Genomic DNA, 27,707 nt, shown 5'->3' with positions numbered 1-27,707 from the left:
ATAAGCAATAACTTAGAGCAATAAGATAATAAAAATAAAAGAATCATAATATTTAATAAGAAATTTATTTCCGGTTGAAGTTTAGTCTTATAAAATTCAAATATCCAATACATTTGTAATATGAAAACTTGGAGAAAAGTCGACAATTGTAGGCAATCGGAAGGTAATGAATCGAGGCATTTTCAATGCAATCTTAATAAATAAAATAAAATATATACATATTAATCTTACTAAACACTGACCAATGACTCAATTGTCTTATGAATGCAATAAATAAAATTTGTTAGCAATTTTAAAAAGAAGTCGTGTTTGTATGATTGGAGCTTACAATAAAAATGCAAAATGTAAGAAATTATAATAAATATAATATGGCAAAACAGTTTCGTTGTTATTTTATTCATTTTGTGCAACTATTTGTAAACAAAAATACGAAAATCTTTGAAAATAGGCGCAAAGTGCGCGAATTTTATGATTAAACATTAAAGTATATAATGCCAATTTCTATTTTATTGAAATCGAATGCATCATTGAATTAATTGCCGCAATGGACAGTATACATGTAAATGCCTTAATTTTAAATATTTCTAAATTAGTCTTATATTTTGTTCGCAAAGAAATGACGTATTTTCAATATTAAATCTATTTATTGCTTTTTAACACTCAATTAATAATTTATAACAATATTCAACAGATTTTTCATTACAACCGATGCACGATGTCATCGCATGCAATCGAAGAAGGCATCAAAGGCTGTGACAAATGCACAATGCAATATGAAATCGTCAAGCGGTTTTATTAATAAAAAGCCATTTTATTATAATTCTTGTATGAAATATCATGTCGTTTTTATTTTAGTTTTATATTTCCACAATTTTTTATGCGAAATCATTGACGCGCAATAAACAACGAGACTCACAATCACGCACAAAAATTATCCAAACTCTGCCTACGCGTCTCTTAGGTAGAGTTTCTTTACCAAGCGTATACGTGACTTTGAACCTTACTACCACGAAATAAGGTGATAATTTGAATGTTTTATTTTATTTATATGTTCGGACATTATTTGACCTTTTAATAGACCATGAGTCTAGTTGTTTATAGTACGTCAATGCAAAAAGTTCCCATTTTTAGCAGTCTACGCGAGCGCAGTGGGCGGGTCACCGGCCGTGTCTTCTGTGACTTCAGTGACCATGGGTTCGTCTTCATCTGGGATTTCTAACACTTTTGGTCCGTATAGCAACAGGTATGCGCAGTGCCAGTCACCTGGGAGCAAATACGATTTATATGAGTCGGATTGTTAAGTACAGATTATTTAATAATATTATCATTTAATAATACATATATCATAGCCAATTTATCGAGGAAGGCTATACGCTATATATCATTACGCTAAGACGAACCGGAGCGGAGCCAAGCGGGTGAAACCGCGAAGCGCAGCTAGTTACTTATATTTCTATAGCGAGTAATTATTTAATCAATAATCACCTTACCCTTCCACTTCCCTTTACACCCGACTGTTATATTTCTTCGTAGATAGGTTTTAGGTATTTTTTCTAACTTATAAAGTCGTCCTTCTCCTCTTTAAAGTCGTCATTGCCGCGTAGTGCCCGGAGACGAGCGGCTACACACATCTCTACACACAACACACACCTCCGCCGCTCAGCTTCAGCACCTCCTCCTCGGTGACGGGCGTGACCGCGTCGTCGTCGCAGCGCAGCCAGCCGGCCCCGCGCGCGACCCACGCCACGTAGTGCCCGGAGGACGACGAGCGGCCGCGGTGCGTGAGTACGGCTTGTAAGCGGTAGTAGCCGCTGTTGTTGCTGCCGATGTCTGTTAAGTAAATCATAGATAAAAAATTGGTTGTTTGTAAAGTAGGTTTACGATCGAGATGTTTACGTGATAACATAATGCAGTGGCAGCGCTCGAGATGAGACGGGAGATCGGTCCGTCTCTCTCGTTATACCTGCGATCGCGCTCGTGAGGTTTTGGTGTGACACAAGTTTCTGAACATGTCACCCGACTAAAACGATTTTAAAAACGTTATCACGTCAAAAAATAATAGTAAAAGACAATTTAAGCTGAACGCATACCTGTCCGCGCCGCTCTATGTTTCATTAGATCCAAAAAATTTCCCAATACTGTTTATCATATTTATCGATCAAGGGATGCATTTCAAGTGCAAGAGTAGAACACTCACGTGTCAATTTCAAATACTTTTTATTTTATTAAATGACTAGCGGTCCGCCCCGGCTTCGCCCGTGGTACATATTTACGTTTTCTCTACATAAGAACCATCCTCGTACTTCAATGAATATAATAGAAAAGAATTATCAAAATCGGTTCAGCCGTTCACACGTGATGCCGTGACAACGCGAAACGGGTGCAGACCCGCCGCCTTTTTATAGCTCCCGCCGCGAAGCGAGTCGAACGCGGCAACTGATACACAAAAATGATCCTTATGGCATGATTCTGTATTCTCGCGCGATGACTTATAGCGTATTTCATGTATGTATAACTTTGGTGTTTCTACACCGATTTACATGATTCTTTTACTATAACCTGCCCAGGAGTATGAAGAATAATTGTGCCAAATTTGGTTAAAATCCGTCGTGTAGTTTTTGTTTCTATAACGAATATACAGACAGACAGACAGACAGACAGACAGACAGACAAAAATTTTACTGATTGCATTTTTGGCATCAGTAGCGATCCCTTATCACCCCCTTCATAGTTTTTTTTTTAAATATATTTCATGTACAGAATTGGCCTCTCTACAGATTTATTATAAGTATAGATGAACTTTAGGAAAATTTCTAGTGAAAAAAATGTAAATAAATTCTGAAAACGTAACTGTCCAAGATATAGTATATATAGTTTAAATAAAAATATAGTCAGATAAAGCATATTTGAGCGCATATTTTCAAATTTTTATTTTTGGAAAATCACCTCCGGATACCGAGAAAAATATTTTTTTCAAATTTTCGTTTTTATTTATTTTCTCCCAAAATACTCAAAAGTGCGGCTTGGCACTAGTATAGAAATATTGCTCATAATAAGGCCTATCACTCATATAAAAAACCCTATGCTCTAATGCGGTTCCATCCCCGGCACCCCAGCGCACCCGCAAGCACCGAATTTCATGACGTCATCCGCGCTAGCTCGTGGAATCAGTATACTATAGGATTTTATGGAAATGCGGATCGTTCGGCGCGGATAGGTGCGCGATGCCGTACCTATACTATTTCATATAAATATTTAAAAAATGCGATGACTGCGGCGCGGACAGGATCAGCTTTATAAAACATTTGAAAATTGAAAATTAATAAAAAAAATGTATTGTGAAGTGGGATACTACGTAAATAAACACTTTTGAAGTGAAACTTCTTTAGGCGCGTTCAGAGAAAAATTTCAAGGTCGCATCATAACAAAAGCCGTCACGTCATGGAGTAAGGCAACGATTTTGTTATATTTGAATCTTCCCAAAGAAGTTTCACTTCTGACACGTGTGCTCGGGCAAAAACGCTCTTTTTTATTTATCTATTCGTTGATACAAGAATTGTCGTCGTACACGCTATCCATTACGATAATTAATTAGCCGTAAACTCATTTTTAAAATGTGAAACTTACCATCCTCAAACCAGTAGGGCATTATTTTCTTTTTCTTCACATTCTGATTGTCTCCTTGGTTCTTGTTACGCGCGGCAAGAGACGTTTCCACGGATGCATCTTCAAGTTCCTGTAAAACAATCACAATATTATTTTTAAATTAATTTAATAGCATAAAAATAAATAATTTGGAAAATCCAAAAGTGCACGCCTCATAATTTTTTTTTAATAAATATTTTTAATTATTATTTTTGTTTATTTAATAACAATTAAACCACATCGAATCAGACCCTGAAAAATGAAAGGGTTCTATTCCTGAGCATACTCAAGCGTAAGAGAAAAAAAAAGACTCGATTAGTAAAGTATTTCGGTCGCTATCGTGTTAACAAGAAAAAGGATCCGCACATACAGACACACGGACGTCCAAGACAGAACTTTTTTAAACTGTTTTTTAACTAGTTTAAATAACAAAAATGACATCAAAAATATCATGAACGTTAAAAATAGTGTTTTTTCTTAATATGTGTGTGTATGTATTATCTTACAAGTGCAATGTATGATACATAAAGACATTTTAAGTTTGAAAAATCAGATGTTTTGCGCGAAGCGACAGTATTACCCACCTCAACGCTTCGCTTATGAGGCGTGCAATAGTCTCAAGCGTAAATTAACTATTACAAATCATTCAAGAGATATTTTCGGAATATTTTTTTTTTTAAATATTATTTTGCTCAATTAATACAACATTATTAAGTTATTTTTTGTTACAATTTTCACTTAGAGAACGTAACATGTTACATACTCTAAGTGAAAAGTGGAACAAACCTATACTATATTAGAAAAACGCATGCAAATATGTACCTTAAACTTATTCCGCATAGGAGTCAGTCTCTCTTGCAGTTCCGGCGAGCAGAGTTCATACACATCTAAGTCCAGAGGGAATTTAACATCTTTGAGTATTTTCGCGTTAATCGACTCCTTCTCCTTATAATAGAACCTCACGAATTGCACTGTCAAGTACGCCGGTAGACGACTTATTTTGCTCTGAAAATAAATATCATAAATAGCTTTAAAAAGAAACTTATATCAATTCAAATTATAATTTACTATTTCTTTTCCAAATTTTATGAATATTTGATCAGAGTTTTTTTTATTTAAAGTCAAGTGGTTGATAGAGAAAGTAAATAAAAGTATTTGATAATTAAATTAATTAAAAAAAATCTTAGTTCTTTCTCTAATACTCACTGTTTTCGTATAAACAGCATCCCTTCCTAATGTCTGTGACAGTTTCGTGATTTGTTCTGACATTTTCTGTAAAAAAAATAAAACATGTAAACAGTAACTTGACAAATTTTTTAGTCTACTAAAAAAATAAAGATTAAAGATTAAAGATTCCATTTAAAGATTCCATCTATTTATTTACTAAATTATGCAGCAATTAACAGTGAAAGTTTTAAAACCAAGATTAATACACGACAAATGACACTTAATTCTTAATCAAACATGAAAACAACAACAATCATTCCAACAAATATATTTTAACAACTAGATTTCCGCCCGCGGCTTCGCCCGCGTTTTCAAAGGAAAATCCCACGGGAACGGGAACTATGCGGGTTTGCATAGTTCCCGTTCCCGTGGGATTTCCGGGATAAAACCTATCCTATGTGTTATTCTGATGTATAAGCTATATTGTGGTAAAGTTTCATTCAAATCCATTCAGTAGTTTTTACGTGAAAGAGTAACAAACATCCATACAAACTTTCGCCTTTATAATATTAGTAGGATTACACAAACTAAATCCACTCACAGATCTTAACCCAGACTGTAGATACTTGACATCTTGTGAGATAAAACAGGACAGCTGTAGGAAAGACTCAGACGATTTGGTCGGTGGCTCGTCCGCTTCGCTACACACTAGTTCAACGTCGAGGGTGCCGCCGAAGTATTTCTCGATGAACGATTTGCTATAACAGAGAATTATTAACAGAGATTTTTAACACTTCTTTAGAAGTATATTTTTAGAAATAATTGTTCTTTTTGGATGTCACAGCTGCAGCTGTTATAACCGATAATAATTCTAATTTTGAACCAATTAACAATCCAAATTGAGCCATAACATTTATATTTAAATTGGATTTAAGTCTGGTAAAATTATGTAAACTTTTACAGATAAATTTTCCTACTAAATTTTTGACACATAAAGGTCATAACCATTCTTATTCTTAGTTGTATCATATACCTTTCTGGTGCGGGCATGGGCAGCCTCATCCTCAGCGCTCTAACAATCTCCGTCCAACATTCCGAAGCATCCTGTTGCGCTAGATGTCCATCGGAGCCCCACTCAGCGAGTCTTGGCGCTGCATCGTGAAGCGCTTGCAGCAGACGTGCAGCGGCTGCAGCACATGACCCAGCGCCACCCCCGTCTAATGCTCGCACTGTGTCGCTCAGCGCTGATGTTAGACTACCAGCAGTTCCACCTCCAGAAGCTATCAACAAAATTTCACCTTTTTGAATGTGTTTTAATAACATTTAAATTCTGATTATATGTATTCGGCACATATGTAATCACTAATTTTTCACATTGTTTTACCCACATTGCCCTGCTTCTTTCTATTGATGTTAGCGTGATGATACATATATATTACCTCAGTAAATTATTTAATTATGAAAATAATTTTTCATTAAATTAATAAACTTACATTGGTCATAATTGAGTAAGGCATTTCTAAGTTCTGGGACTGTCTTAAGGCACTGTACTGTTGCATTCATGTAGCATGTGTTGCCTAAATTCACCAGACCCTCTGGTAGATCGAGCTGCAAATAAGATATTGGAGAATTAACATTGGCTGTGTAATACAAATAAAAAAAATATTTTAAACATGGTAAACAATTTTTTTGTATGAAAATATTCAAATTATGCCACAATAGACAATAGAAGTCTGTATGCAAGCATCTTTCAAGTTAATAGAACATAGGTAATTAGTCTATAATATGTATTTTTACATGTATATTTGTTATTCTGTTTCCAAACACCATATTTATACAGCAACATTTATCTTTTTATTTAGTTACTTACAGCAGTAGCCAGCTCTGACTCATTCATGTCCTCCACAAATTTGGTTTTTTCCACAGGCGCGGAGGGCACATCTTCCTCTTTGCTGCCCATAACCAGCACTAAGGCATTCTAAAACAATCATTACACATATATCAGATAAAGGCACTTCCTGCTATCTGTCCGCTATATGATTGATCAAATCAATATAAAATATGCATTGGATTTTGATGTGGTTTCTATTTATAACATTAATTTTTCCAATTGGAATACACCAATAAGTATTACTTTTTCATGTTATAAAAACAGCATACTCACATTGGTAAGTTTAAAGTTTGCCCAAGAATCATCTCGTAAGGTGACACCTTTGCAAACTACTTTTTGTCTTTCAGGTTGTACGCCAGTTAAGGCAAAAATTTGTGCCTTGAACACCACAGGATCGTCATCTGTGTTGACTTCCACACCAGGGAATGTTTCCTTACCCCATTTAACTTTTACTGTTGAAAGACAGAAATAAATTACTCGCGATTTTAAACTATGTTTGTATAGTCCAAACCGTAATTCAATCATTTGATGGATTATACTTCAAGCAAAATAAATATATTCTAGAAATAAAAAGCATCTTTCTACGAATCAACAAAGCCGGCATTTTATACGTGAAGTCATCCTTGACATTATTTTTGCTCTAGAAGAAACTCGTTATGCCTATTTATGATTTAAGTAAATGAAACAAATAATCAGCACTGCTTGGAACCCTTCGAAGCATCTAGTTTGTTCCTAAGAATAAAACAAAAGTTCTAAAAGTATTTCTTGTATTTAGAAACATCTTTCTAACCTAGAAAATACTAAAGTGATTAAGCAAATTTGTTATTTCGAAAGCAAAATCACTCACCAGACACCTTAGGCATGGTTTATGTTTCTTAAAATTGCTTTTTATTTGAAGAAAACAGAAAGTCCAACAATGTAAACTTATATTTTGAAAGTCACGATTTACTTGATTTGCAAGTTGACAGACGTCACAAGCGAAATCAGCAGTTTAAAAAGTTTGCCAACAACTGCGTTCGAATACTCGTATCAATAATTTATGCACAAAATCATCAACACAAAGTACCTAATCATCGAATAAATTATAAATAATAACTTCGAACCTCTTCGAACCATCTTATAACTAATTTAAAGCATTTAATAATATTTTTATGATGCTGTATCAAAAAATTCAAGGAGCAAAGATTAGTATTTTGGTGAATAAAAAATATAATCGGAAAGTACTAAAATAAGATTGTAAAAATTATTTTCTCATTATAAAACTACACCTCACTCTGAGCCTCACAGCTCACTCAACTCATTAGTAATATTTCTGTGGTAATATTATATACCTAGTGCTGTTTATTTTATCTCTGTTCAATCTGGGCGAAGAAGCTAGTAAGATAATAAATAGGAACATTACATTATGATCTCACCTCATATTAAGATCTCATGCACACCCACGCATTTTCATCAAAAGAAGGAATTGTTTTGTAACAATTCTCATCGCTGCTTCGCTCCTATTAATTATAGTCTTGGAAGATCTAATTTGTTTTCAGTTATTGTTTTCATCCAAGTAGGTATAGACAAATCAAACGAAACAAAAATGATTCAAATTCGTTCAGCAGTTCGTGAGGTAAATAGATTTCTGAGGTACCTACTAGGTTATATTTGTCTATGGTACCTATAAGTATACAATTAATTACATTTCGCTCAGTTATTTTCAAACTTATAAAAAATCACAGTGCAATCAAATACAAACTAGCAAACTATTTTGTTATTCCCAAGGTTCTAGGAAATAGATTATGTTAAATAGCCGTAAAAGCGTTAACAAACGGACAGAGTAACTTTCCCATTAATAATATGTAGTGGCGAAACTTAACAAATTTTTCATAAGGATATTAAAATTAAGGGATGATAAAAAATATCACCTACGCCTGGTATGAAATATGCGCAAATAACCTAATACAATTTTACTGTTTTCTAAAGGAGTGAATAGTGATATTAATAGAATGCTACAAATAAAAATAATACTATAAAAAATGTAAATCAAAATTTTATACGCTTTATTAGCGTGATAATAAATTATATTTTGTTGTACTAACAATTTAAGTAGTATTAAATCTAATAGTACTATACCTACATACTAAAAACTAGGTATTGAATGATACAAAATACAAATACATATTATGAAACTGTAATTATTTTTATTATCAAAAATGAGAATAACCAGGAAATGAGCTTTGGTAAATATTTTTCAGGAAAGCTCTAATTTAAAAGAAGTAGGTAGGTATATTTTGTTGTATATCTATACTAATATATTGTATATCTAAACTGAATTCCTAAGTTATTCATTTGCTTCAACCGCTGTAAGATTGTGGAACTCTTTACCTGTGGATATAAGACGTGCACAATCTTTAACTTCTTATAAACGTCTAATACATAAATATTATTTAGATCTGGAATATGGCTCCGAGTAGTGACCTTAATACTTTAAGTAATATTAATAACTATTATTTTTATATGTGTATGTTTATCATTTAGTAGGTATATATTATTAATTATTATATAATATGTATGTTTGTAAAATATTGTTTAGTTTTTTTTTTTTTTTTTTTTAATAAATTTTGATGCCTCCCTTTATACAGCAAACACTTGTCCTTTGCCTGAGGGGTCGCCTGGTAGAGATCACTCTGAAGTGATAAGGCCGCCCCGTTACACATATTGGAGCTGTTACTTTGTCATTTATTGTTTACTTTTATATTTTATAAAATAATGTGTGTAATGAAGTGTCAAATAAATAAATAATATTATAAAGCTGAAGTTGTTTTTTTTGTTTGTTTGAACGCGATAATCTCGGGCACTACTGTTCCGATTTGAAAAATTATTTCGGTGTTAGATAGCTCATTTATCGAGGAAGGCTATAGGCTATAGTATATCATCACGCTACGACCAACAGGAGTGGAGCCACGCGCGTGAAACCGCGCGGAGCAGCTAGTTATTGATAATAAACATTATTAGTCAGGTGTTAATCGATTCAATAACAGCAAGGATGGTAACTAACAGACATTACGAAACATAATAGAAAAGCTTCATAATTAGTTTAGAGGCAGATCCCCAAGCTGCGTTCGTTCGATGAACTTTCGCGACGAAGCCTGTGGCCACAGATTATACAGGGCCTGAGGTTGCGCGCGCGACGCCCGCAGGCTGTAAGTTGTAACCACTACATTGAAGTTTGAACATTCACACGCCATGCGCATGCCGCTAGTCAGTTTCCACACTAATTTCAGAAAGTGAGCACGTACTTAACTTTTGTGTGTGTTATTTTATAAATTGTGTAAAGTTGTGTTGTGTCGTGTGTGTGGATTGTTACGGCATGGTGCATCCGTACCAAAGCTTTAAGTAAGTTCGCGAACTTTAGCGGACCATTTTTAATTATGCATGTGAGATTCTTGGTGACTGATGATTTCTTTATATTTTAATGGCAATTATTGTTGAGTTTCCAATTATTATGAAGGTTCACAGGTGTTCGGTCTTTTCACTTTTGTGAAGCAATTATACATTTTTAATTGAATTTAAATATTAAGTTGTACTAATCATCGTCCGCTTCGCTAGGTTTTCAAAACAGCGTTTAATGGAAATTAGGAATAATTATTTTAATAGATACAGAAAGAAAACCGGTATTAGCACTATTCCTAATAGGTACGTATATCGGCACCTACTAATTGTCCATTACCTTTTGCATTGTATTGTATTTAATATAAAACCTTAGTATATAACGCTGTACCGCGCATTACCGCGGGCAAAAGCAAGTAGGTAGCACTGCAAAGTATCATCAAAATCGACAGATTTTTACTGAACGCAGTAGTTTTTGCGTGAAAGAGGTACAAATAAATATACAGCACATAACACATTCTTTCAAACTTTCGCGCGTAGGAAGTACGGTTGAAATTCATATTATTGTACTTATGCGAATTTCAGAAAGTATAAAATTAACATTCCTAATCATAATGATTATTGCACCAAATACCAATAATTATAAACGAAAATATCAAACACGAATTACTTACTTAATTTTTATTAAGGGGGTTCATTCCCAAAATTCCAAATTAATTAAGTAGTGGAAGTTTTTTTTAGGTACCTACTTATGTCATGAGTACTGACAAAGAATTTATTAATTAACTATTAATATTATCTGTAAGAGCTCTAAGTCACAGAATACTAATAATTAATAGTAATAGCTAACGCTGGTTATATGCATCGTTTATATTATCACAACACGATTAGATACCTATTAATGGGTACCTATCTATTGGAAAGTCGAAAACCTGGGTTAGTATGTACCTGCCTACATAAAATTATTTTCTTAGCTGGGTACGTACGAGGTCAGAGCCAAAGCTAGATAAATAACAAATATGTACCTACAATATCATTTTCTCATTACTGTTTTGAAGCAATGATTAGCATCAAACAAGAAGCATATTCGTTATAAACGCACAATATGATCTCGATCTCTGATGAGAGATCTCGAAAAAAGGACAATAGCTTGTGAGCTTTTAAATACCTATCCATGTATGTATTGTGTTTTCCAGTTTCATAGAGCCTCTGACAATGATTTTTGGGAATTTCGCTTAAACATTTCCTATAAAAGTCTCTAAAATATGAAAATTGGTATACTTACAAAAAGCGAACACATCAAAAATGTACGCAATGCAGGTATTTTGAGAACAACATTCTCCACAGAAAGTATTTCCGCAAACAAATTGTGATTACGAACATGAAATGTAATTTAGGGCGACCATCTTTCGCTTAATTGCAGGTTCAATGTGAACTCAATTGTATTTGTTATAAATTATTTCCTAGTAGTTTTTGGTTATGTATAATTATATGAGCACAATACAACAATTCCGCTGTAAGAAACTGCCATTAAGTAGGTCTATATTGCGATTGTAATTAATAAGTTGTAGAAGGTCGTCAAGTCGCAAAAAGATGCCATCTGACGAGATGTGGACGGAGATGTCAGACATTAATGTCAATGGAAATAAGCAATGCTAGTGTTTACGCCCGGATTCACTTGCATTTTCTTGCGTAAGCGCGTTCTCTATTCCATCTTATTTTGTTTCCGCTACAATAAGCTTTAAGCTTCTCCGAATAGAGAGCTTTTGAATTAATAATTCTTAAAACTTAGATTATTAGATACTAGCTTTCCGCCCGCGGCTTCGCCCGCTTTGTCTAAAACCTAATTAATTATATACTAAAACCTTCCTATAACTAATAAAAAAACCGCATCAAAATCGGTTGCGTAGGTACTTTTAAAGAATTAAGCATACAGGGGCAGCACAGACATTTTATTGAAGTTCCAAATTTCAATATGAAGAATATTTCGAATAAAAAATAATTCGTTCCAAAATATCTATGTTTATGAAATAGTTTCCTCTTCAAAAAATGTGTAGCCAAGTATGTCGTTTATTTAGACGTATAAACGTAGGTACATCAATGAGTTTCTTAGTATTCCTGTTGTAAGACGGTTAAAGTTATCGTAAAACGCGACAAGCATATTAAATTAATAAGGTAGAGATACCAAATAATTTGGAAAATCCAAAAGTGCACGCCTCATAATTTTTTTTTAATAAATATTTATTAATTATTATTTTTGTTTATTTAATAACAATTAAACCACATCGAATCAGACCCTGAAAAATGAAAGGGTTCTATTCCTGAGCATACTCAAGCGTAAGAGAAAAAAAAAGACTCGATTAGTAAAGTATTTCGGTCGCTATCGTGTTAACAAGAAAAAGGATCCGCACATACAGACACACGGACGTCCAAGACAGAACTTTTTTAAACTGTTTTTTAACTAGTTTAAATAACAAAAATGTCATCAAAAATATCATGAACGTTAAAAATAGTGTTTTTTCTTAATATGTGTGTGTATGTATTATCTTACAAGTGCAATGTATGATACATAAAGACATTTTAAGTTTGAAAAATCAGATGTTTTGCGCGAAGTGACAGTAGCATAGAGTAAAGTAATACTGGTAGGCCAGTGGAAATTAACATTAAATTCGCAAAGCACGATGTAGATTTGAATTTTTGGTATGTTGTTTGGATCAGTTAGGGTGATGTAAATCCCAATTTGCAACTTCGAAAAAGTTGTGCTCGCTGCGCACCACGTGATAAACTGCGAAAATTTTGGACTTTTTTCACTTTTTGCCCTAAAAGTCATAAACTATGCGTTTCCGACAAGTATGATTCAGTACATAAATTAAGGTTATTAAATTTGCAACAATTTAAGCCTAACCGCAGCTCTCTAAACCTTATAACGACTAAACTGTGGCCATTCGAAGATGGTTCATTTTTCCGGAAATATTGAAATTTTTAGTTTTGCTCCCGTTTGAAGCAAAATATTGGCAAAAACCGCTCGTTCTATGTGAAGTTCGTATAATAAAGTTGTAGTGCATTTAATTTTCTTTCATAAGAGCATAGAACAAAGTCTGTGAGACAAATATTTCACACACAATATCTGAAAAACAAAAAGAAGGTAGAAATAGATTTTTAAAGAATTGAAACTGAGAGCATATAAAATCATAAAAAGAATAATACTTTTTCATTTGCAGGATAGGTAATTAACAAAATTACAAAATTTGGGAAAGTAGGAAAAAAGATTATACGCAAATAATAAACTGCGAAAATTTTGGACGTTTTTCACTTTTTGCTCTAAAAGTCATAAACTATGCGTTTCCGACAAGTATCATTCAGTACATAAATTAAGGTTATTAAATTTGCAACAATTTAAGCCTAATTAAAGCTCTCTAAATCTTATAGCGACTAAACTGTGGCCATTCGAAGATGGTTCATTTTTCCCGAAATATTGAAATTTTTAGTTTTGCTCCCGTTTGAAGCAAAATATTGGCAAAAACCGCTCGTTCTATGAGAAGGTCGTATAATAAAGTTGTAGTACATTTAATTTTCTTTCATTAGAGCATAGAATAAAGTCTGTGAGACAAATAGTTCACTCACAATATCTGAAAAACAAAAAGAAGGTAGAAATAGATTTTTAAAGAATTGAAACTGCGGGCATATAAAATCATAAAAAGGATAATATTTTTTCATTTGCAGTATAGGTAATTAACAAAATTACAAAGCTAATTAAATTTGCAACAATTTAAGCCAAACCGCAGCTCTCTAAACCTTATAACAACTAAGCTGTGGCCTTTCAAAGATAGTCAGTTTTTCCCGAAAATTTCAAATTTTTAGTTTTGCTCCCGTTTGAACCAAAATATTGGCAAAAACCGCTCGTTCTATGAGAAAATCGCATAATAAAGTTGTAGTGCATTTAATTTTCTTTCATTAGAGCATAGAACAAAGTCTGTGAGACAAATAGTTCACTCACAATATCTGAAAAACAAAAAGAAGGTAGAAATAGATTTTTAAAGAATTGAAACTGAGGGCATATAAAATCATAAAAAGGATAATACTTTTTCATTTGCAGGATAGGTAATTAACAAAATTAAATTTTCTACAACTTTATTTTATGACCTTCTCATAGAACGAGCGGTTTTGCCAATATTTTGGTTCAAACGGGAGCAAAACTAAAAATTTGAAAATTTCGGGAAAAACTGACTATCTTTGAAAGGCCACAGCTTAGTTGTTATAAGGTTTAGAGAGCTGCGGTTTGGCTTAAATTGTTGCAAATTTAATTAGCTTTGTAATTTTGTTAATTACCTATCCTGCAAATGAAAAAGTATTATCCTTTTTATGATTTTATATGCCCTCAGTTTCAATTCTTTAAAAATCTATTTCTACCTTCTTTTTGTTTTTCAGATATTGTGAGTGAACTATTTGTCTCACAGACTTTGTTCTATGCTCTTATGAAAGAAAATTAAATGCACTACAACTTTATTATACGAACTTCACATAGAACGAGCGGTTTTTGCCAATATTTTGCTTCAAACGGGAGCAAAACTAAAAATTTCATTATTTCCGGAAAAATGAACCATCTTCGAATGGCCACAGTTTAGTCGTTATAAGGTTTAGAGAGCTGCGGTTAGGCTTAAATTGTTGCAAATTTAATAACCTTAATTTATGTACTGAATCATACTTGTCGGAAACGCATAGTTTATGACTTTTAGAGCAAAAAGTGAAAAAAGTCCAAAATTTTCGCAGTTTATCACGTGGTGCGCAGCGAGCACAACTTTTTCGAAGTTGCAAATTGGGATTTACATCACCCTAACTGATCCAAACAACATACCAAAAATTCAAATCTACATCGTGCTTTGCGAATTTAGGGTTTTTTAGTGTCGATTTCTACTGGCCTATGGACAGTAGTACCCACCTCAACGCTTCGCTTATGAGGCGTGCAATATCACGCCTTTCGTAAATATCACATAGTACATACCTATTTGTCTATATTTAAAAAGATGTGATTCTTAGTAAATTACGTGTTTTCCTAACTATTTTTAAAATCGGAAAACCAAATTACGAAAAAAACAAATATGCAATAGCTTAAAATCCCACAAATCTAGTTATTTTCAACTAGTTAGGTAGGTTCATAGACCGTACATTGTTAAATTATAATATCAAAGTAAAATCGAGCATATTGAAACATTTTAAAGAAATTCTTAATAAGATCGATATCCGCATTTAAATGACTTCGATAACAATCAATAAACTATCGTATATTCTCAAAACGTGAAAGTATTATGTTAAGCTTGATATTCTACGCTTGGGAGCTTTTTGCAACTCTGTGAAGAATTTGTAATGACCGGCCAGGATCATCTACCTGCACTACTGGCCATTTCTAAATCTACGACATTCCTTTGACGATTAAACTTAGTATGAATAATGTATGAGGTTTATTTTCATCAGTTATCCGCGTGATTGAAATAAAACATGAAATTTATTCGCTACAACAATAACCTACTTTGTTATCATTCGCTATTGGTATCTTAGATTTTAGTATATTCTGTATAATATAAGCATGGGCCAATATACTCAAGTATGAGTATGAGTATATTGGTCCATGGTATAAGTTTATGTTTTTTACGATAATGCCAAAGATCAAGGATTATAGAATTTTTTATGTATCGTAACGATATTCTCTGCAAAAGTAAGGAACTTTAATGATACAAAAAAAAAACAATATAAGGCAATAATTACTTCGCAATTGTTTTAAAGAATTAAATATATGTATATAACGAGCACCTTCTTTTGACTATCTTTAATTGAAAAATACTGTCTAGGATATACTTTTTGTAACAAGACTAGCAGGATTTGTAAAAGTTGTTATTAATAATTGAAACGGGACCTTCGTAACCTCGTTGGAAATATCAAAATAGTCAAGACATGTTTCCAAATACGAATTTATCAAGCCGTTGGAGACAGTTATGACTTCGTTTAAAAACAGAGAGCCTGTTCACACTTATATTTATTGCCAACAAATATTTTTATAGCATTTATTTGTATCTAATTATGTAGGTATAGTTAATAAGGCAAAATTTAACATAATATAGAATGTAAACAGAAACAACAGTAAAGGGGATACCATAAATTTCATAAACGATGGGAATTTACTTATGGAATTTATTATTTTATATTATTAGGATACTGATTATTTTAAAACAATCAATTATGTTTGAATGAAAATTATTATTAGTGAAAACGAATAGATTTATTACCGATATTAGACTATTTATTACAACCATTTAATCTTGTTCACAAAATATGGTCAATTGCGAAACTAAAAGTAATGATCGTCTAATTACTAATAAATAGTCAATACCGTAACTGGAACTTATTCGAATATTGTGAAATAGGGTCATTAATATTTAAAGTTTTAAGCGTGTTTTATGTTATTTTATAACATATCTGTGTAAAAGTTGGTTTACGATACAAACTTGAAGGTTATTAGCTGTTGTAACTTGTAAGTATACTTTTGAACATACAATAAATACCTAATAGTTATATTAGGGGTGCCGTCAACATAATATTTTATACCCTATTTTTAATCCGCCATCGCCCATACCGCCATCGGCCATACTACAAACCTTAAGCCGCGTATAAACTAAGCGCGGCAAACCATCGAACATAGGCGCGCGCGGCGGCCGCGCACTATGTAGACGGGATCGCCGCGCGCGGCGACGCGAACATTGCCGCGCTCGAACGTGCCGCGGGGCGATCCGCTCACTGTCGGTTTTTGAGACCGTATCAAAGGAGCTTCAGGCGTTCGCTCGCGCGCCGTGTGGACGGTTTGTAGTTTTGGTGATTCGGCTCGCGCGGCGTCTACGTAAAAATGGACAACGAAAAGTGCCGTTTACTAATACAATTGTATGGCGCTAATGAATTTTTGTGGAACAGCAAATCCTCCCAATACCACAATAAATCGCTGAGGTATGATGTGTGGGTAGAAATCAGTAAGAAAATGGATATACCTATTCCTGACTTGAAAAAGAAAATGACTACACTTTTGGCGTCCTACAGAAGAGATGTTCGTGATGGATCGCCTGCCGCGCGCGGCAACTACGTTCAACTTAAAATATATCTACATATTGGCTCGCGCAGCAAATGAACGTCAACTCTGGTCGAACATTGGCTCGCGCGGCTGCCGCGCTTAATTTATACGCACCTTTATTCGCATATTCCATCCAAACCATGAATCAAGACTTGAATCAGATCCTTTTTTTTTTAACGTTGGGAAATGCATTTACGCATCCCCCTCTACAGTTTTACTGCCCGAGGGGGTATGTGGGACTCGCATGAAGCCATACCCACTAAAACCCAACGGTGGCCACCGTTCATCTTCGGCGACAGGGGTTAACAGCCAGGCCTTGTACCCCTGAACTTGAATCAGATCCTAGTTGATATAAGAAAATTAATCAAAACAAAAAATTAGCTCTAAATTAAAAATTCGCTGCTCAGACAGATATTAACCAGTTTGTAATTAACAAACTCAGCCGTCACAAAACGGTAATTGTTGAAGACTGATACTTTCTCACTTATTAACAGTCGTACACGATTCAACGTTTTATAGTTTTTGCAGAATATTCTAGCATTGAAGGCGCGGGTGAAACATGCCGTGAGAGTGCACAGATTAAAATCTAGTTTGGAAATCGGTACTTTTAGTATTAATCGATAAATTTTTTATATATGTATTATGTATGTATTTTTTTACTATGTATTTATGAAAGAGAAATGTTTAATTGGAAGAAACTATAATAACATAAGGAATCAAAATGGGGAAGTGTTTATAGAGGCTCATGCCTCCTAGTAATATGAATTTAAATTAATTATTTATTATAGGCTCTTCTATGTAGAAACTGCTTGCCGAACCTATTTCGGAATATTGATCTATTATCTATACTAATATTATAAAGAGGAAAGGTTTGTATGTATGTATGTATGTATGGTTTTCACGCATAAACTACTGCACCGATTTTGATGAAATTTGGCACAGATAATCTTTAGACCCTGAGGAAGAACATAGGCTACCTTTTATTGCGAAATATATACCGCGGGCGAAGCCGGGGCGGACCGCTAGTTATTAATATACCTAGTTCAATGTTCCGAAATCCGAACCGATCGCGATGGTAAAAATTAAATGACGTATTTTGAGGATTTAAAACCGCTCCACTACATCTAAGAAGACTAGTTTAATCAATACGTTAATTAGGTATATTTTATTCACGTTCCTTGGACATAAGAAAGTTTTACAAAATTACAGTCTATTCTTTCGGAGGTAAGTATAAGTATTTTATGATTATAGTACCTAACTACTGTCAAAAATTCCCAAACATTAAGTATACTTACCTAATAAAATATTTTATATGCTTCGAAAGTTGCCGTAAAGCATTTCTCAGAGATAGGAATACTAATTACTTAATTAGTATATCTACTTTACTAACGATAAATCTAGACGTACGAAACAAAATCTAGAAAGTCAACAATAAACATAATTTATAGTCCTATTATAATAATTATTAAGGTATTATTCCTGGGAAATAAATTATTATCGTTTAGTAAGGTAGGTTTCGTCGCCATAAAATTTTATCTGTTATGTCATGTACCTAAGGAACTATTGCATTTTACAAACGGTTTGTTTATCATCTCTGCAATTAGTTTTGTTAGAAGAAATTAGTAAAAAGTAAGAATTATATTCAATCTCAATCTTTTGCACTAATGTTATTCAAATTATGAATGTCTGCTTAAAATTTATTCGCGCATAATTTTTCATTATCCAATAATATCTTAGAGTTACCTTTTCTCGAATCTTTTTATCTTAATTTAGAAATATGTATATCTAAACCTCGTTAATATTCAAAAGGCGATGAGGTGAATAACTTTATTTATTGCTATTTCACAAGTGATTGCAATTAAAACAGTTATGAATTAATAATCTTCCACCAAGAAGATAGATTAGCAGGATAAAGCGATTATAAGGTGATATGTATTATTACTAGGAACCAGACTCTACTATGCAGCTTGTCTCGCATTAATGTAGAATGTACAACATTTCTAATGTAAAAGGAATAAGAATTAGACTTCAGATATGCCGGATAATTCGGCTTCATGCCTTTATTCAAGCGGTACATGCTCTCAGTTTGGGTATTTTTAGTTACTTGTAAAAAAAATATTTAGTGGGTACAATTGTCAACTAACTAAAAAGTAATTCGCTACAAATTGAAGCCAACCATTCCGATTTCTCATTTCAAAAAGCTGCCGAGCATGTTATCCTTCCTTATATTATGAGAATTTTGTGAACATAAATATTAACTTAATAAAAGTACAATATGATACAGAAAAATCTTGAAATAATGTTTCGAAAATCCGTTATTAGTAGGTCATTGTCCAGCCAGTCACGGTTCACGCCTCCAAACTCATATCAAACGCATCTTCTTTGTATTATTTTCATGCATATAAATAAATTTCTATTCGAATCTATTTCTTTATAAGTAGTGTTTTAAAGATGTTACATACAAATTATTGATTGAACTATATAGCTATTTAATAGATCTATTATAAGTACATATCTGTAAATTATCTATATGAATTTAAATGATCATCACCAGACAAAACTCATGTTTTCTTATGCAATACTATATTATATTACATATAACAATGTTATGAAATTTATAGAGAAAGTGGCTTCAATAATAACACCTATTCATGTGATACATAGTTGTGTGCCATGAAAGTAAAAGTTGCATCAAATCGAGCTTGATTGTATTTTATTGGCTGTCGAAATAACAAGTCATACTTATAAGTTATTTTAATAATGATGACAAAACGATTACGTACTAAACAAATTACATTATAGAAGGTGAATTTGCATTTTTAATACGTAGGTACATTTCCTTATTTATTTATTTTGTTGCACATAAGCATCCTATCATCCTATTGTTTTCAACATTAGGTACACTACGTAGTTACGTACCCGATTTTTTAACTGTTTCTTATCTATGATTTAGTTAATATGGATTATGGACATGTAATTTAGAGCATTATATACCTAAAAAATTAAACTGTTACATTTACAAAATTACTTACTCTCAAAACTTTCTGTTGAAAATTTTGATAAGACAGATCAAAATTTTGTGCATTCATTCAATTACGCAAACATTTTATGAAAAGTATCAATTCGCAAGTTTTCAGCCAATTTAAAAAGTAGAGTTTGAACGTTGAAGTTCAACAACTATTTATTCTAAAAACCAGCCCCGGAATTGACGTTTTGTTAAACAAAAACTGGAACATCGGCAGGTGCCGTGCACCTGTCTACTGTTGTTATGTTGGGAACGTGGTGTCAGCGTTTTTATATAGCCTTATTAGTCTAACTCATTTGTATGTATATTATGTAATAGCTAGGTTTTGCTAAACCGTAATAATATAATAGATATATTATCAGACAATTTCTGTATATTTTCATCGAGATAGAATGTACTACGTACTAGAGAGGCGATCGCTACTACACTCTCTTTAACACGAGCTAGAGGTAAGAATCACAAGTCTCTTTAGTCTGTGTCGGACTGTGCCCCCCGCTTGCCGCGTCAACACGTGTTATTGCTCTGTTCAAAATGCCTTCGTGTTTGCTTAGATATTGTTTTAACAGTTCCCATAATACAAACAAAGCCCGAGGAGTGACTTTTCACCAGTAAGTTTCCTTATTATGAGTAAGTCATGCATTTTACTAATATTGTTATCATTTTGCGAAAAATCACCACGCGTTCTGCGTTTCGCGCCATTTTTCATAGACTAACAGCACAGACGTGACACTATCGATGAGTCTGTTAAAAAAATGTAACTGGATTTTTTTAACTATGTATATACAATATCTACTAGGAAAGATTACCGTGGTGTAGTACCTAAATATTTATACTTTTACCCGACTACGCAAAGTAAAACGGTAGGTTATATTAACCCTATACTTGGCAAGAAAAATTTTTTTTTTTAAATTGAAAAAAAACTTATTTAATATGTTTGTATGTGGCTATAGAAGGGGTAAAAAATAATAAAAAAAATTTTAATGTCAGTAAATTGTCATTTATTGAGTGTAACATATTAGATACATTGCCAAGCCCTTAACAATCAACACTATAAAATCTATGTATCTAATTTGCTACAATGCCAACTTTTCAGTGCCAAACAAATCAGTTTTTTTAATAAAATACTTGTAACAAAACAAAACTTAAAATGTCAATATTCTTCGTAAAATAACAAAAAATCCATACTAATATTATAAATGCGAAAGTAACTCTGTCTGTCTGTCTGTTACTCAATCACGCTTAAACTACTGAACCAATTGAGTATTTGAATGAAAAATTTTTTTGTGATAAATGGAAAGATTATATATTAGTTTCATAACAAAACTGTTTTTATTTTTTATTTTTTTGCAATAATTCAAAAGTTATTTCAAAATAAAAATTAGTCTTTGAATCCAGTACCGAAGACACGCCGACAACTCCCGAAGCGTCACCCGAACGCGTGTGACGTCATAATGTTAGTTTTCACTCATTGCAGTTGATAGAAAAATAAATATAGTTTGAAAAACTAAACAGGATACTAAGATAAATTCATGAAATTATTGTATTGTTACCGGGTTTTTATAAGTATACAAAATTTAAATTAAATCCGTCGGTTTATAGTGGGTCTAAATCGAATCGAAAGGAGAATTGGTTACTTACAAACATGTGTTTCAAGCTCATCCTGGCGATCCTTATCAGGATAAAAGGATAAATTTATGATATTATTGTATTGTCATCGGACCTTGATAAGTGTTCAAAATTTGAACAATATCCGTCGGTTTTAAGTGGATCAAAATCAGGTCGAAACTTCGAAAGGAGTCGGTTACATACAAACATACAGGTGAAGCTAATGAAAGCGTGTTAATAATAAATACAGTGTTTTGATCTATTTAATTTTGTTGTCATTATTAAATTACATATTAATTATATTAATTCTAATTATATTATTTAAATTTATATTAAAAATGGCGAACCTCAAAAGTTATCGTTTTGTACCATTATGTACGAATACTACAAAGGCAACTCCTGACAAAAATCGGTGATCATAAATATATCAACATTAAGAATATTATTTTCGTAACTAACTAATTCGGAACCAACAAACAAATCGTATCTTAGCAATAAATCAATATTATTGTAATAGCCGTAAACGCTATGTACTGCAGTTAATAGCTATAACATTATGACGTCACAACTATATGGTGACCAGTCATGGCGCGTTTGTAGTCACGTGATTCTAATTTAAATTTCATCAATTTTTAATTGCTTATAATTAACGGAAAAAAATGTTTTGGAAGTTATTTGCATTAAATATCAATATTATTAATAATAAAGTTTCAAAATACATAAAAAAAAATCAATAATTTTTTTTATTCAAATACTCAATTTGCATGAAATTTGGTACGGTGATATTTTGATACCCGAGAAAGGACATAGGCTACCTTTTATTGCGAAATATGTACCACGGGCGAAGCCGCGGCGGACCTCTAGTAAAATATAAAATTATTATGTTCTTCTACAGATATATAAAATTAGAATAATTAACAGCCTTAGTACTTATGTTATTAATCTTAAATCTTAATGATTAGTAAATTGAGATCAATCAATACAATAAAGTAAAAAATCAGTCTCACAATCGTCTTTCAAATTGTCATTAAAATGCAAGTGACGCCTCAGTAATTGGAACTTCTTCAGGGTCATTATATCAGCTACTTTGTTGCTTAGCGTATGTTTAGCCCAATAATCTGTATAAGCTGGTAATTTATGAATACCCATATATTATACAAGAATTGCCAGAAAATCTTTGATATCATTTTCTGTAACATTTATTGAATGACCCTTTAATTGTGTGCTATATAAATTTGTTTGTTGCACTATGAGAGAAATTATGTTATCAGAAAAGAACATGCCGAAATATTCAATTGGGCTTTTCTCTTCACTTGGCTCAAACACGATTTCATCTACTTCTGCACAACCAGTAAATTTGAACCGATCCCATTTAGGTGTTAACCTTTTAGGTGGTATTGCTTTGCGTTTTACTGTGACAAGTTTAGGTCTCTTTGAACGAGTAGACGTTGAAGGAAAATTTGCAAATAATGGCGACGTTGGTGGTGACTGATGATGCCGCTTCAAGTTACTAACTCACGGTGAAGTTAATTGTGAGGGTGCAGCTAGTACAGATGGCGATGAAGGAGATCTGGTCTCAGTTGCTCATGGATTAGGCGATAAAATTGATGGCGAACAAGGATTAATCAATGGTGACTGAATTGAATGTTGACTGTATGCTTGTACTAAAGACTTTGAAGCGACTATTTCATTGACCTCAATATCGTCATCTGAGAGAAGATTTAGGTTTTCTATTGAAGATGGCAATGATGGAGGTGGCGAACTGCTATCAGAGTAAGGAAGGCGGGAGAAATATTGAACTTCGTCCTCAGAAGTATCATTTCGACCAAATCTGATTTTGCTCCCGGTTTTGGAACAAGAGCTACGAGTGCTACGACTTGCCGAGCTCTTCTTTGTTGTTGCGTGTTTAAGTGAGAAATTACCCGTAAAAAAATAACAATTTACATACATAATGACTACATTTTGGCCCCTTGGCTATAATCGATTTGGAAAATAAAACGAAATATTACATCTCTACAAATCTGGCAATGTCACATATTTGATACACAGCTAAAAATATGTAGAATGTTCGCTATCTAGCAATGTATCATATTTGCTACACTTGAAAAACAATGAAGATTACATGCACTAACAATTTATTTAGGTATTGGAAAATAACGTTAGTAGTTAGAATATATAACAAGCTTTTTAAATTAGATTAGTTTTGAAAACAATTTTAACAAAATATAATAAATAATCTATAATCTTACTTTGCGATGCGTAGACGCATTCGATCGGTCCACCATCTTGCGCTCTACTGACGATTTTAGTGTTGCAAGCACTTCAAAAGTTTTTATTTTTTGAGCATAAATATATTTTGTACCATATTAAATAATAAAAGTAAAAAAAAAACGTTAGATAAATTCTCGGGATTTTTTTAAAGTTGAATGTATCAAATTGTACACAGTACCAAGAATAGGGTTAAGTAATATTTATTTATTTACCTATTTTTATTTATTAAAAAAAGCCTAATCAATAGTTGTTCCAATAGGATTTATAAATTATTATGCACAACAATTACAAATAAACACAACATTCACAGAAACTAATACAGTAAAAGTTCCTTAATCGCGCTTCCTTTATTCGTGTTTTCACTATTCGCGGATTAAAAAAATGCGACCCAATTTCTATATTCACGACTAAAAATTTTTTTTATTCGCGGATTTAATAAGTACATACATAATAATAAAATTATTCCAATAGGTATCTTACCCAATATCCTTGTCAAATGGACTAATAAGAAAGTAAAATAGATCTTATAACAAGTTTGCCTAAAGTACATAATATTATGTTCTTAAATGATATCGCCGAGGCCTTTGACACAAGCCGCCTTTGTCGCAAGCCACCTCTGCAGCGATTGATGTTTTTGAGAATGTAAATAAACAGAATGGAAGCAACCTTATAACTCAATAAATAAAGTATATTTTTAAATGTAGTTCCGTTTATAGTAAAGTTACAAAAATTGTGATCGAGTAAGGGGGCGTCCATAAATTACGTGAGGTGTTTTTTAAAATTTTCTGCACCTCCCTCCCCCCCTGGTGAGATGTCGTGAGAATTTATTCAACCCCTCCCCCATCCTCGAATCTCGCGTGAGATTTTTCAAAATGTGAGTTTCTTATACGTAAACGCCATCAACATTGAATCATCGTATCCATTTAAATTACATCATGAAGCAAAAACTGATAAAACTATTGATTACTACACAAAACGACAAAAGCTTAATAAATTGATATTATTTAAAGGAAATTAAAATACATAGTTTAATATAAAATCCTCGTTTTATTAATTCCCTAGTATCAGTACCACCAGATAGTACCGAGTAAACAGATTGCACAATGTGTCGCATCTGCACGCATTGCTTAATCTTTGAACTTGAAGCCACGCCTCGCTCGTTCCACACGTACCCCACCACATCGGCCGCGCGCAATGTTTTTGTTTGGAATAACCCCTCTAGTATACGTAGTATATTATTATTAGTCTGTGCCTCTAGTAATATATCTCGATGTATATTTTCTTTTTATTTGCTTAGTTTTTGGTTGCTTATGTAGGTATAATGGTACTGATATAAAAATGATGTAAAGTACTTACATATATATAAATAATATGATATCATAATAACTAAAACTTATGGCACCATAATATTAATGGACCTATTTAATTATACTGAACTATTTGTACCAGTTAATAGGGCTACCAACTTAAATGTAGGTAAGATAAATATTTGCACACCCATGGCACATGAGTAGAAAGACGGAACAGAGACTAAGCTTCAAACAACCGCGCGAATCGATTGCACTACTACAAGTACGCGGGGCATGTGTGTGTGACCTCAGGCCGCTTGTCGCGTACGCAGCGATTCTGGAAAAAACCGGTTTGCGCTTGCACAGGCTGAGGACAGTCTCAGGGTTGATACGACGCACGTTGTTTGTTTTATTAATTGCAACTTGCAAGTTTGAATATTTTAATATAAAACGTAATATTTTATTGTTAAAAATGGTTGTTTATTGTACTGTGTGTATGAATCATACTAGAAAAACTAAAAATATGTCATACTTCAACTATCCCAGGGAGTACAATAGGTGAGTAAATATTTTGATTATTACTTTTTCAAGTAAGTACCTACTTGCGTTTATTTTATTAGGTCCTTTTTTAATAAGAAGAGAATTGTACACGGTGTGTTTTTACCTTTCATTATTATTACAAGTTTAACATTTGTAAGTATGTATGTAATTGTGTGTAATTATAAAACTATTTAACAAATGTTTTGTTTAATTTGTCTTAACCTATTGTGACAACTCTACCAAAATAGGTAACAATTTTGCACGTTCTTAAGAAGCTTAGTCTCTGTTCCGTCTTTCTACTCATGTGCCCATGGATCGTGGACGGTGGAACACCATTGAGATAATATTAATATGGAACACACACATTCATGTGATCGTTTTGTAGAGGATTAGGACATAGTTACTTATACATTTTCATTATGCTATTTTAGATTCTGTAGTCTATTTAACGTGGAAGGCTTTAATTATAACACCACGCTACGGGGCGTGGCTGGGTGGCGATGGAAAATTGCAAAAAATGTACCTATTCCTAAGCTATTCCTTTTGACAGCTGATGAAGTTGCGTGGCGTCAGCTATATAGTTTATGCATAAAAATACTTCAGTGTCCTTTCCGAAGATATTTCATTAATTTCCCATCATGATACGTATTTCGTAGTTCTACTAGTATAATATGTAATTTAATTATTTATTTAACCACGAAAAAGTGTCTATTTGACAAGCAAATACTTAATGACTTCTGAGTGATGACATTAAATTTTAATGAATGCGAGTGTTGAAGGAGTGTTGTAACTTGTGAAGAACGCCCGCATAACATTATCTAATTAGTATTTAGTTTCGCACTTCTTAATATGTCTCTTTATGTAGGTAGTAGGTACATAGGTAGGTAGGTACTAGGTACCTACATAATATTTGCTTTCCTTCAGTTTTGCCACAAAAGCGTAAGGTATTATAATGGGTCATGCAATTAAATATTTACCTACTCAACATGTTTAAAAGGCACTGCTTTTCTAGCTTTATTTTTATACTAGGTACATAGGTATTTTCAAAATGTAAAACTACGATCTTGCCAACAAAACCTTTTGGGAGCAAAATATAACATTTTATTCGTTAAATATCCAAAAACGTGTTAGGACTTATAAAAAAGTAATTGATGTAGGTAAGGTACTAAACTTGGCGATATAAAAAAAAATCCTTCCGAAGGGATCTTTCGAGGCCAATCACCCCATCCGCCATCGCGCGCGGCGTTCGCGTTGGCAAGGCCGCACGCCATTCATAAACGGTTCACGGGAACTCGGATACTCACACTAGAATCATAGAATCGTAAACTTGGCGGAAATTGTATCGTAACTCAGTGAATTCTTACCGCTTATGGATAGTCGATGAAAGTAGTTGGAGTATTGCGTTTTGCACTCGAAGTTTAAATCCAAACTCGTTTCTGATGAGAAATATAAATGAGAAAATCTATGGTAGTTAAAGGTTCGCAAGTATCTGGAGACAAAAGGACTATAACTTTGGAGACGGCAACAATCCTCAAGAAGGAAAAGAGAAATTTGTGTACATTAGAAACTCGCATAATAATAGATTAGTTCTACTTCTACAAAGCTGCAATAGTAAAATTATATTTCTATTCTACTATCCAGTTACTATCACAGTATTACCATATTATTGTAATACTGTGTTACTATTTTACTACTATACAGTTGACGGATTATCTTGCCAATAATGTACCTATTAACCAGGTAGCTTAGAGGAACTTTCATATTAGTACAACCAATTACTATCCT

General features: G+C 33.0%; 2 protein-coding genes across 2 annotated transcripts in view; one reads left to right on the top strand and one right to left on the bottom strand.

The window, feature by feature from the left end:
- Positions 1–51: 51 nt before the first annotated feature.
- On the bottom strand, positions 52–7,695 carry Usp14 (ubiquitin specific protease 14). Its single transcript, XM_089704671.1, has 11 exons — positions 7,551–7,695; positions 6,977–7,155; positions 6,683–6,790; positions 6,306–6,420; positions 5,846–6,092; positions 5,414–5,570; positions 4,852–4,917; positions 4,468–4,650; positions 3,628–3,736; positions 1,651–1,830; positions 52–1,263 (listed from the first exon to the last, which is right to left on the bottom strand). The coding sequence occupies exons 1-11, from the start codon at positions 7,564–7,566 to the stop codon at positions 1,136–1,138; spliced, it is 1,488 nt and encodes a 495-aa protein (XP_089560797.1). The 5' UTR covers positions 7,567–7,695; the 3' UTR covers positions 52–1,135.
- A 2,223-nt stretch (positions 7,696–9,918) lies between these two features.
- The window catches only part of Rab23 (RAS oncogene family member Rab23), a 32,298-nt gene continuing 14,509 nt past the window's right edge, over positions 9,919–27,707 (top strand). The window contains exon 1 of the mRNA XM_089705364.1: positions 9,919–10,084. The gene's annotated coding sequence lies outside the window, so the exon portion shown is untranslated. The remainder of the gene's footprint in view (positions 10,085–27,707) is intronic.

Source organism: Colias philodice, chromosome 16 (assembly GCF_061535455.1).
Source record: "Colias philodice isolate Cphi_HAF_F1 chromosome 16, ilColPhil1 Martin Lab GWU primary, whole genome shotgun sequence".
Taxonomy (NCBI): Eukaryota; Metazoa; Arthropoda; class Insecta; order Lepidoptera; family Pieridae; genus Colias; species Colias philodice.
The sequence above is the reverse complement of the archived record's forward strand: the minus strand, read 5'-3'. Positions and strand labels throughout refer to the sequence as shown.

What these genes read in the sequence shown, in the direction of transcription:
- Usp14 (XM_089704671.1), bottom strand. An exon ending in TACAGTCTGGGTTAAGATCT is followed by an intron (nt 4,918 to 5,413) that starts GTGAGTGGATTT and finishes TTTTTTTTACAG; the next exon opens with AAAATGTCAGAACAAATCAC. An exon ending in ATGCTGTTTATACGAAAACA is followed by an intron (nt 4,651 to 4,851) that starts GTGAGTATTAGA and finishes ATTTATTTTCAG; the next exon opens with AGCAAAATAAGTCGTCTACC.